Source organism: Saccopteryx leptura, chromosome 11, assembly GCF_036850995.1.
Source record: "Saccopteryx leptura isolate mSacLep1 chromosome 11, mSacLep1_pri_phased_curated, whole genome shotgun sequence".
Lineage (NCBI taxonomy): Eukaryota > Metazoa > Chordata > Mammalia > Chiroptera > Emballonuridae > Saccopteryx > Saccopteryx leptura.
The window spans coordinates 43,282,882-43,295,484 of record NC_089513.1 but is presented as its reverse complement, the minus strand read 5'-3'; the positions used below and the strand labels follow the sequence as shown (position 1 = coordinate 43,295,484).

At 42.8% G+C, this 12,603-nt stretch overlaps 1 protein-coding gene across 2 annotated transcripts in view; it reads left to right on the top strand.

Moving 5' to 3' along the window:
- The window catches only part of LOC136382842 (UDP-N-acetylglucosamine transporter TMEM241), a 101,967-nt gene that overhangs the window by 73,053 nt on the left and 16,311 nt on the right, over positions 1 to 12,603 (top strand). For both annotated transcript variants that reach the window (XM_066352200.1, XM_066352201.1), the window contains one exon: positions 2,870 to 2,963. In XM_066352200.1, the coding sequence (XP_066208297.1) occupies positions 2,870 to 2,963 (94 nt within the window). The remainder of the gene's footprint in view (positions 1 to 2,869; positions 2,964 to 12,603) is intronic.

Genomic DNA, 12,603 nt, shown 5'->3' with positions numbered 1-12,603 from the left:
TGCTCTGGTCAACTGTAAATAAAATGCCAAGAGACCATGAACAATTGCTACATAAAAGTCAGACCACCTATTTCCAGACATAGAGGATTTTACCCTGTCAAGTAGTGACTCTTTACAGAGTCAAAATGCTGATCTGTGGCTAGGAACTGTTTCCAATAGGGGTTGTTAGTACCCAAAAAAATCAATATTATATAGCGTTTGCTTCTGCATTTGAGCCTCAGATTGATTGATTTATCATCCTCGGAAGACTTTCAGGAGAACACTGACAGAATTCATCTTCCTGGTTCCTGTCATCTGGTCAGGCCTGGTCCCTTAGCTAGGAATGTGTGCTAAGCGTGTTAGTGCTGTTCTGGTGCCCATGGACTTGTTTGCCTGTGGGTATTGGCAGCGTGGGCAAACGGGTTGTGGAGGAGATATGGTTGTTTGGAACAGAGCAACATCGTTCACAGCCCATTGCTGTTGGCTTTGTGAGATGACATTTTGGCTCCGTTTCTGCCTCTTTCAACCTACAACTTTTTCATAACCCAACATGAGAAATCAGGAACTCTTATTTGAAGGATTTGGAAATATTGATTTGGATTGATTTAATTCTCAGCTTTATTTTAACCCCTGGCTTCAGTCCTTAACCTGTTTTAAGAATGTGCTGCTTTTCCCTGTCTTATCTCGAGGATCCTCCAGGTCCTGGGGGAGCTCAGAAGGGGTCATGGAGGTCTGAGGGGATAGTGGGAGTAGCCATGACCTGGACACCCCATTAGCAGGAAGCCCAGGCTCTTTCATTTCTAGGGTTTTCCCAATGATTTTAAGATCTGCTTCCATAGCAACAGGTAGAAGAGCTGAAAAAAAAGGAGAAAGTTAAGGGTTCATGGGTAATTTAGAAATTATTCACAGACATACAAGTCAAGGGATGGGAGCGAGTCGTGGATGCTTTCGTAAGCATGTAGGTCAAAAACCAGGAGTAGCTCAGTTCCAGCAAGCAGCTGTGCTGAGAGGCGAGGTCAACGTGGACCATGCCGTTCCTCTTGCTAGAGGTGGAGAGGAGAGGAAAGACCAGAGAGGAAGGGGATATGGGAGACTGGACAGGCGCCTGTGAAGTTGTTAACTCCTTGGACGCAGAGGGTGAGAACCCCCAAGGAGAGCCCTGAGTGCTGTCTGCCGTACTTTACACACTCATCTCACAGCCACGGGCACTGGCGGCATCTCTCTCTGTCTCTCTGGCCAAGAGCATCCGTGGTGAGGTTTGAAGAGCTGTGGAAATTGAGATTATAATTTTACCTGTGCCTCAGTTGCTTGTTAATAAAATGAGAATTGGGGCTGGGAACCTTTCTGTTCTGAAAAATGTCTGATTCCCAGAAGGTAGAATGGGGACTGCTATGCTCATTTCTGCTTTAAGATCACACTGCCAGAGGCAAGAAAAAAAAATGGAAAAAGGAAAAAAGGAGATTTGGTCAGGGTTATAAGGATCAATGAACACCACCAAGAACAGAGATTTAGGGCGCTTGATTTCCAGCCTGCTGCTTACCCACAAGGGCCCCTTGCCTTCCAGGTATGAGTGACTCAACATCTGAATCCATAGCTGCCCAGCCTCCCATCTCTACAGGTGCAAATCAGAACAAAATTGCAGGTCAGCCAGGCCAAACAGGCTGATAGACACACAAGGGAAGCCTAATGCCCATCTCTGGTCCTGACCCAAGAATGTGGCTGTGATTGGTCTAATCTAAAGAAGTGAAGGCACACATTTCTGTGAAATTTGCCTTAATTTAATTCAAGCTGCTGGAAAGTCAGCCTGTCAAACATTGATGTGATACCTACGATGACCAGGGCTCCGTGCTTGGCCCTGTTGGGGACAATACATCGAAGCCCAAGTTCAGGCCCAGACCTCTCAGAGGTCACCATCAGTGTTGGAGCCACACACCAGTGCCTATAATAAAGGTCAAATGGCGCCCGAGGCCCTGGGGTGCAAACAGGGACAGCTCATAAGACCCCCCTCTTTGATTTAGGAAGTAACTGCAGTCTTGTGTCTTGCTTTGCAATTTTCAACTCCAGATAAAGTTCACACTCAGACCCCACTTGCACGTATGTGCTGGAAGTCAGCCCCTGTCACGGAGTGGTCTGCAATGCTGCCCCAGTCACCCTGCCTCCAAGTGTCAGGAGGAGTGACCGTTCTATTTGGAGCTCCCTTTGCTTTGGACTTGGCCACACAGCGACACTTGAAAATGGCTCCAGAGCAGGCCACTGCTTCCCCTCCCTGCTGTGTCGGTGCCCGGCGGGTGCCGACCTCTGAATAGCCCGAGATGCTGCCCCAGCCTCGGGCCCCTGACAGGGGTTCTCTCGGGTCACACACCTGGGCTGCGGCATCGTTGTCAAAGTGCAGTTTCTGTGCAGGTTCTCCTGGTGTGGGGACTGCCGCTACTGCACCCAGACTTCTTCCAGGTTCTTACCGGAACCGGGACCAGTGCAGCACAGACGCTCCGTCCTCAAATGGTGAATTTCCCTCTGGAATGCTTTCCCTGGCAGTTCATTCTGCTTGAAAACACTGAAGCTCTACCTAGGCAAGCACAGAGCTCCAGATGTCACAGGGGAGGGAGCAGGAGGTCCTGTCCTCCATGTTTGTTTACTTTCATGATTTAGTCAGAGAGCCCTCCCGAATTTCTACACCTGTCCTCCCACCTCTAGTAAAATGCTGTCATCATAGAAAAGTAGAGCTGAATGGGGTTTTTAATTTGGGGTGTTTTAATCTAGAGATCACTGTAAAAGACAGATGAAATAGATGTGTGATGATTAGAAATTGACTGGTAAAATGTAACAGAAAATAGTTACCTGTTGGCTCGAAGAAGACAAGCCTCACTGACAGAATGTTCTCTCCTCCCAGTGGATTGTTAGGATTCCTTCTCATGTTCAGCACCGTGAAGCTGAAAAGCCTGCTGGCCCCAGGGCAGTGCGCAGCCTGGATTTTCTTCGCTAAGGTAAGAGAGAGGAGGGGTGGGGCCAAAATGGTCTCAGGGCCTTTGTGTCCAGTGTGCCCAGAGCCTGTGTCGTGTCAGGTGTGATCTTCCTGCCTGGCCTTCAGCCTGATCCTCAGGCACTCAGGTGACAATTTCTGAGGCCTTCTTTATCATGCTCCTGCAAGGTGACCTGGGTAAATCCCTAACTTTCCTGAGCCTCCACTGACCCCTCTGGACATGAGAGGTTTTGCCCAAAAAACCCTCTAAACCTTCTCCTGGTTTCCAAGAGACTGGACTCCTGGATGCATGGGGAAGTTCATTTTTTTTTTTTTTTACTTTTATTGATTTTAGCGAGAGTGGAAGGGAGAGAGAGACAGACAAGAACATCGATCTGTACCTGAATGTTCCCTGACCGGGGATTGAACTGGCAACTTCTGCATTTTGGGACAATGCTCTAACCAGCCGAGCTATCCAGCCAGGGCATGGGGCAGTTCTTATCTTTCTTCCTGAGACCTGTGAGGGTGTACAGAACTCAACTGACTTGCCCAAGAGGTCTCAGCCCATCAGAGGTGATAGAGCAAGGAAAATAGGCCAATGGCCAGTTTGGGGACTTTAATGAAGACTTCAAAAAAGGAAATATTGGCCCTGGCCAGTTGACTCAGTGGATAGAGCGTTGGCCTGGCATATGGACATCCTGGGTTTGATTCCCAGTCAGGGCACACAGGAGAAGCAACCATCTGCTTCTCTCCCTCTCTCTCTCTCCCTTCTCTCTCTCATCCCCTCTCACAGCCAGTGGCTCAATTGGTTTGAGCGTTCACTTGGCCCATGAAAATGGCTGGGTTGATTTGAGTGCATCAGCCTCAGGCACTAAAAATAGCCTGTTTGACTCAAGCATCGGTGCCAGATGGGGGCTGCCAGGTGGATCCTGGTTGGGGGCATATGGGAGTCTGTTTCACTAACTTCCCTCCTCTCACTTAAAAAAAAAAAAAAAGAACTATTATGAGAATGCCCATTGTGTAAGACTGACCATGGCTGAAGCATAATATAAAGAGGTGGAAAAATAAGAAATAGAAGGCACAGAGAATCAGCTGTGGGACATATGATCTGCACTGAAGTGCTTTGGGACCAGTTCCTCCTAGTGAAGTACTTCATTTCTCTAAGGTCTGGGAAAGGTTCAAGTTGCAGGGCCTAAGGCGCTGCTTCTGAGGAGTGGTATTTCTTAATTAATTTATTCTAATGAGATAATCATTTAATCTTGTGCCTTTAGTAACCTTTATGTTTGTTGGTTGATTTTGTCTTCCCAGAAGACAAAAGCAAATGTTTTTCTTTGAAAACAAGATTTCACTGTGATATTTTCACCTGCATGGCCTACTCTAACTAGTCACTCTAATGTCAGCAGAGCCCCGGGAGTGGCTGCGGCAGGGACTTCTGGCGTGACGGAGGGAGTAGGCTGACAAATTCTCTCCCCCCAAGTCAACTAGGAAGCTAGGCAGAGACTGCCAAAAATATCCATTTTAGTTCTCTAAAAATTGGCCAAAGGCATGCAACAAACTGAGAAGCATTTATTTGTTCGTGAAAACTGCTAAGCTTTGGGTGGGAATGGCATGCGTTTGTGGCATTATTGCTAAGGTTGCTACGATTCCCTCCTCCCCAGCTTTGTCAGTGTGATAGTTTGACCAGAGCATGGCAGCCTATGACAACCAGCAGCCTTGCTGGTGCTTCCAGAATACTCCATTTGGAATATTTTCAGTTAAAGTGGCCGTGTCAATGGTTAATAAACAAGAAGAACCAGTAGCTCCACTGTCTTGAGTTTACAGTCCTCTTTGGGACAAGCAATGGACCAGTGATCTAGCTGGGGACTTAATACAGCTAGTGCTCGACTTACAACCACGATTGGTTCCAACAGACTGGTCATAACACGATTTGGTCGTAAGTTGAGTAGGCTATATGTACAGTACTGTGAAATGATGTTATAAAAATCTTTAAGTCATGTTTTATCATAATTTTCTTTCATTATTGTTATATGTCATAATTTTCTTTGTTCATTTTATGCCATTTGTATCATCTCTACACCATTTTGTTTCTTATTTTTACATTCGTCAGGTTTAAGTAAAACACTGCATTACCAGTATAACTGGTTTAATATTTGCAAAGACAATTTCCTCTTGGTAGACATCTTGGGAGGGGTTTGATGAAAAATATCCAAGACACAAAACGTAAATTGCTGTACCAAGTCTGGGATAACAGTTGAAATGGTGCACGCAGAGATGGTAGTGCTGCCGGAAGTTGGTCCGCACTGTCGTACGCCCAGCTGGGCAACGCTTGTGCTGCCAAATGCGGAGCAGTTGTGGCTAGCGATTGTGGTCATAAAGTCGAATGGTCATAAGTTGCATAGGTCGTAAGTCAGTCAATATTTGTAGGTAGTTCTGGTGGGCAACAGAGCCATCAGGACCGCTCCATGTATCCCAGGATGACGAGGAGCAGAGGTGGAGTATGCCAAACGCACTCACACATCTCTGGCAGCAGAGCCATACACGCAGAGGAGATAGGAGAGAGCCCGCAGAAAGGAAGGGCGGGGGCAGACTTGAAAACCACCTGAAATTTGAATGTGTTCCCCATCTCTCACAGAGTCAGAAACAGAGAGAGGAAGTCTTTCTGGCTCAAGGTGTATGTGCAAAACCTCTGACTAGTTTTTCCCAGAACACTAAGTGTGCAGATATGCGGATGAACCTAAGGGAGCAGGCTTAAAATTATAAAAAGGGGAGAAAAGGGGGTGAAAACCTCAGAAACTGTACCTTATATGGGAGACAGATCTTATAGACTTAGTTCCGGCAAATTACAAAACAGAAAGACCAGCAACAATGCTCTGGGAGAAAGTCAGAACCCAGAGTTGCTACCATACGTTATGTAAAGTGTCTGGTATTCAATAACAAATCAGTGGCATTCAGAGAAACAGGAAAGTGCGATTTATACATAGGAAAAAAGCAGTCAATAGGAACTGTGTCTGACTGAGTGTCCTCAGATTTAGGACTTAGCAGAAAAAGATGCAATGCAGCTATTTAAATATGTTCAGAGATATAAAGGAAACTGTGTTTAAAGAATTCAAGGGAAAACTCAATGAATTATAGAATCACAATAAAGAGATAGAAATTCTTTTTAAAAAGAGAACTGAATGGAAAATCTGGAGTTAAAAAGTATGATAACTGAAATGGAGTGAAAAACTCTCTAGAGGTACCCAATTACAGATTGGAGATGGCAGAAGAAAAGTCAGTGAACCAGGAGACAGGACAAAAGAAATGATTCAATCTAAAGAAGAAATATAAACAGAGACTTACAGACCTGGGGGACAACATCAAGCACAGTAGTATGTATATGATAACAATTCTAAAAGAGGAAAGAGGGATAGAAAAAAATAAGATTAATGGATGACCTTTCATCAAAAACAATAGAGGATAATACAAAAAGATACAAATGATCAAAATTAGAAATAAGAGAAGGCATATCACTACTGATCCTATAGCAACTAAAAGCATTGCATATTGTTCATATTATGATTAACTTTATACCAGAAAATTAGACAATTCAGATGAAAGAGACAGGTTCCCAGAAGAACACAAATTAGGAATATTGACTCAAGAATAAATGGAAAACCTGAATAATCATAACAAGTAAACAAATGTAAGTAGAAATTAAAACTCCACAAAGAAAAACCCAGGCCCAATTGGCTTTACTGATGAATTCTCTTCCATATTTAAAGAAGAAATATTTTTAGAAAGTAGAAGAAAAGGGAATAACTCCTAATTTATTCTGTAAGGTGAGTTACCCTGACATTAATGCCAGACCAAAAAAATAAAATAAAATCATAACAGTATAGATCAATATCCCTCATGAACATAGATCTTTAATAAAATATTAGCAAACCAAATTTGGTAACATGCAGAAGGTAACATACCCCATGATCAACAGAGATTTATCCTAGGAATGCAAAGCTGGTTTAACATATGTAAATTAATGTAATACAATTATATTAATACAGTAAAAGACAGAAATACATAATGACACCAGTAGATACAGAAAAACTGTGACAAAACTCAAATTTATTCATGATAAAACCTCTCAACAAACTAGTAAAAGAAGGGTACATCCTCAACATGAAAAGCGCATCTGTGAAAAATCTGTAGCTCACATTGTACTTAATGGTGAAACTGAATACTTTCTTCCTAAGATTGGGAGCAACACAAGAATGTTCACTCTAACCACTTTACTCAACATTGTACTGAAGGTTTGGGGCAGTGCAATAAAGAAAAAAAATTGTATTCACAGATGACATTATCTTATATGTAGAAAACCCTAAGGAATCTATAAAAACACCAGTTGAACTAATGAACAATTATCAAGGTCTCAGGATGCAAGATCATTGTACAAAAATCAATTGTAGTTTTCTATATTGAGAATGAGCAGTCATTCTCATAAAAATAAAATTAAAATTCTATTCACCAATAGCATCAAAAAGGAAAAACATACTTAGAAATTTAATGAAGAAGTGTAAGATTCATACACTGAAAACTACAACCTTTCTGAGAGAAATTAAAGATCTCAATAAATGGAGAGACTCAATATTGTTAAGATGGAAATTCTTACTAAATTGGTGAATAAATTTAATGCAATCCCCATCAAAATCCCAGCAGGCTTGTTGGTAAAATTCACAAACTGATCTGGAAATTTATTAGCAATGCAGTAGCCAAAACTATTTTGAAAAAAAGAACAAGTTGGAGGACTTAAACTTCACAATTTGAAAACTCACTGTAAAGCTAGAATAATGAAGACATTGTGGTATTGGCATTGTGGTATTGGCATAAGAATTATGATCTATTGATTTTCGATAAAGGTTCCAAGGCATTATTTGAGAAAAGATTTTCTTTTGAACAAATGGTGCTGGAATAGTCAGACATCCATGGGCCAAAACAAAACAAAAACATTCTTAGATCCTTGCTTCACATTATTGACTCAAAATGGATCACAGGCCTAAATGTAAGACCTAAAATTAGAAGACCCTTAGAAGAAAACAGAGTAAGAATCATAAACAGAGTTCTTAGATTTGACACCAAAAACATGAGCCATAAAATAATTGATAAATTTGGCTTAATTTCTTAGTAGATAAATTAAGATATTTTGCAATTCAAAAGACATTGTTAAGAAAATAAAAATAAAAGTCATATAAGGTCAGCTGAAGGAGGACACCTGAGTTCAGGCAAGAAAAGTTTATTAGGGGGTCATCTGCTGGGCTCACTCCTAAGGCGGAGGTCAGCAACCGGTTCTCTAACAGGTAGGGTTAAATAGGGGATTCGAGGGTGGGGGCTGGTAGTCGTTACAGGGAAAAAAGGATTAACAGTAAGTAAGCTAGGGGACCTTCCACACCTGGGTGAGTCAATCCGGATGTCTGAGGGGAGGCGATCTGGAATGTCCAGATTTTTAATGTCCCTTTGTCTACTTAAGGGAGGAAGGGGTCATGGCCCCTCCTCCATGATAGGCCTGCAACCCTATCAAGCCACAGCCTAGGAGAAAATATTTGCAAATCATATATCTGATAAAGGGTATATGTGTCCAGAGTATATAAAGAATTGTTACACCTCACTGAGACTATATACAAACTGATTTAAAAATAGTCAAAAGACTTCAATAACCTGACCAGGCAGAGTGCAGTGGATAGAGCATTGGACTGGGATGCAGAGGGCCCAGGTTCAAAACCCTGAGGTTGCCAGCTTGAGCGCAGGCTCATCTGGCTTGAGCCCAAGGTCGCTGGCTTGAGCAAGGGGTCACTTGCTCTGTTGTAGCCCCCCACCCCCATCAAGGCACATATGAGAAAGCGATCAATGAACAGCTAAAGAGTTGCAACAAAGAATTGATGCTTCTCATCTCTCTTCCTTCCTGTCTGTCTGTCCCTATCTGTCCCTCTCTCTCTCTCTCTGTCTTAAAAAAAAATACTTAATAGGCCCCAGTCACTGACCTTCTGCCCAGGGATCCCGGGAGCCCTCTTGTGCCCTTTCCCCCGGCCTTCCTAAGACTTTGCTGATGCATTAAAGGTGATAAACTGCTTTCTGCTGGCACTGAAGATTATATCCAGATAAGAATTAAATGGAGAAGTGTCAGGAAGACCCTTACTACTGCCCAAGGGATCGCTATGATTGTGATAAAAAGAAAGTAATGAAGGCATTTAAGAAATTTGTCGGCAATGTACTGTAACTGAGCATCCTGGATAGGGAGAAATAATTGAGCTACAAGGTGACCAGCAGAAGACGTATGCCAGTTCCTCATAGAGACTGGACTGGCTAAGACACCAGCTGAAGGTTCATGGATTTTCAGTGCTTTTGGCTCACTGAAGCTTAAGTGATTTCCTTGCAATGAGTAGAATTTCCCTTCTGTCCCTTGTCATGAGTTTAAAAACCTCTCAGCTTGTATAATGTAACTACTTGGGGTCTGCTTTTAACTTGGAATAATGAAACTTCTCCATGCAATAAATGGAAAAAAGCCATAAAAAAGACTTCAGTATACATTTCACTAAAGAAGATATATATATAAATGGTTCATAAGTCTGTGAAAAGAAACTCAACATCATTAGTCATTAGGGAAATGCAAGTTATAACCATGATGAGATACCACTACCCACTCATAGAGTGGCTATAATTAAAAAATAGACAAAAAAGTGCTGGCAAAAATGTGGAGGAACTAGAACCCTCAAAAATTACTGACGGGAAGGTAAAATGGTATAGCCACTTTGGAAAATTGTTTGGTAGTTTCTTAAAAGGTTAAGCATAAACGGACTATACAATCCAGAAATACTATTCCTAGGAATTTACCCAAGAGAAATGAATACATATGTCACAGACAACTTAAGCATGAATGTTTACTGTAACATTATTCATAATAGCCCAAAACTGGAAACAGCCTAAATGTCCATCAACTGTTGAGTGTATAAGCAAGATACAGTATATCCTTGCAATGAAATACTCTTCAGCATTAAAGAGTAATGGACTATTAATACATTGCTACGATGTGGATGAATCTCAGAAACTATGCTAATTGAAAGAAGCCAATCGCAAAAGAATACATATAATGTGGTTCCATTTTTGTGAAATTTCCAGAAAAGGCAAATGTATAGAGATGGGAAGCATACTGAGGGTCACTTGGAGCAGAGTTTGGCCGCAAATGGGGTTCTGAAATGGGGCTGTGCTGATGGTTGCACCGTCATTGAAATCAATTTATTAAATTTGTTCATTTTTAAAAATCACCAAATTTTACATATAAAGTGGGTGAATTTTACAACATGTCAATCATCTCTGACAGCTGTAAAGTAATATTGCTGAAAGCACAGTGCTGGCATCCTGTCCCTTTAAGGTCAGGAAGGACATTTTTCTTATATATTTATATATGGCTTTGCCCATTTGGCCACTAGTTTCATGAGACTCCTTTTATTTGTTGATTTTTTTCTTAAACTCTGAAGGAGGTTTATAATTACTTTCTCTGTAGTTAACTCAGAATGTAGAAGGATTCTTTTATCCTTTTTTAAATGTGAAGGACTGGATAAGGTGAGCCATTAAGGATTCTTCTAGTCTCAGTACATTAAGCAATCCCCACCCACCTCCACTCTCTCTCCTACTTCTTTTCTATTTAAAAATAAACTCTGTTGCCCTCAATGGCATAATATTTACCCATCCTTTGGGCCATCTACATATCAGAATGTGCTGACACTTGAAGTACAACATAATTGTACAAAGCAACACAGCGTTTCTCCAGGATGTCACTGTGACTGCTGGGTGCCAGCATGTTCAGAAAGTGACTCAGAAGGATGCTCCACTGGCCCCAGAGGAGAACTGGGTTCTATGAAAAAATGAATAATACACGGGGAGGAAGGAAGAAGTGCTGGGGTACCTTCTTCCTTGCTCCAAAAGGATCCATTCTTTGCCATTTTCCAAGAAGCTGTCATGTCACCTGCATCGCTTCCAATTCTGAGACAAAGCACCCATGCTTCCCTCTGCTCCTCATCTTTCTCAGCGTCTTCCTCGGGTCTCAGAATGCTCAGCAGGGAAAAAAAAAGGTGCTTTCTGAGTCACTTTATATGGTTTTCACTATTATTATTTTTTCTCTCTGGGAATTTGAGTAAAATTCTAAGAAGCTAAAAATAACAATATTTAGCAACCTTAAAATTTTCTCCCTTTATTTTGGTAAAGTCAGCCATGTGAGCTCTAACTGCATCTTAATAAAATCTTGAGATCCCTTCCCACTTGTAATTAAAAGCATTGGTGCAGGGAAAAAGTGATTGAATTGAAGAGAAAAGCAATGAAGTGTGTAGACATATAAGGAAGATGTGGTATGAGTTTATATTTTTTTACTAGTAGGTTTTTCCAGCAGATTTAAGTTCTCATGAGAATTCTTCCTGGATTGAGTAGTGCCTTGTCTCATCCTTCAAAATGACAGCAGTCCCCAGCATCCATTGGGAAGAGGCAACTGAGGCCAGAGTGAGTTTATATTGAGGTGGAGCCAAGAGAAGAGAAGCCGCCCAAACAGCAGCACTGGCCTACTGGGCTCGTGAGGATCCAGTATTTGCTCCCATTTCGAAGCTGTGTCCCTTAGAAGACAGCTTTCTTCCTTTAAGCTAATGCCATAGTTCCTGCCACCATTTCATATCCTGCAGGCAGTGGTAGACCAGAAAATCAACTCTTAGTCTGTTCTTCATATGACCCTGGGAAAATGATTTTCTGTGGCTTGCCTAGGATGCATCTCTTGATTTGGTTTAGTTTGTTTTTTGATAGAGTTTTATCTTTTAAGCCTGGGACTTGGGTGGCTGTCGCTCTCTGGCCATTTAGGGCGGGTCTGTGTGTGATAGGGGTCTCAGGGTCTGCTGAGAGTGAATGAGCGCCTCCTTAAGTGTTGCCCCCAGGTGCCTAATTTGCCCCCATTCCCAGACCCTTCGCTGACACTGGGTCGTAATTTACTGCCTCCCTGGAACAGCGGTGCATTCAAAGGGGTTGTAAGGTATACTAGGTTTGTACAGTTTTTGTGGCACTGGAAGTGTCTTTGAATGGTCTTCTTTTTGGACATTGTTCCCCCCATCAGTCAGCGTCTATTAGGGAAAACTTCGGAGCATCTGAATGTTGTGGGCTGTGGGGGGTACATTAGTGTAGGTGTAATGTTTGCCCGAGGCACCTTACAATCCAGAGGATGAGGCCAGAGTGACAAGATGAGACCATTAGAGGACATTGCTGAGCCAGCAGCACTGACTGCAGGAGCTGGTTGAAGGGAGACTTCTGTGAATTGAGGCAGCAGAGCGACTGAACCAGCCCCCGTCAGCGCTGGCTGCCTGGGAAAGACAGGACAAAGGGGAGGGCCGCGCGGCGGCCCGAGCAGAGTGTGCGGTGGGGAGCCAGGAGGAACCAGGACTGACGAGGGCAGGAGGAGAGTGTGCAGGGGTGAGGGGGAAATTGGGCGCCAAGAGTCAGATTATAGAAAGGCCGAGAAGCCGTGCCACGGAGATCATGGGAACCTCTGAAGGAGACTGGCTCACGGCAGTGCTCTGAGCAGGGTGATGTGATGGTACTTAACCGGCTGAAAATGAGTTCTGGGCGTTTAGAAGGGAGGTGAACCAAAGTAGTGATGGCAAGGG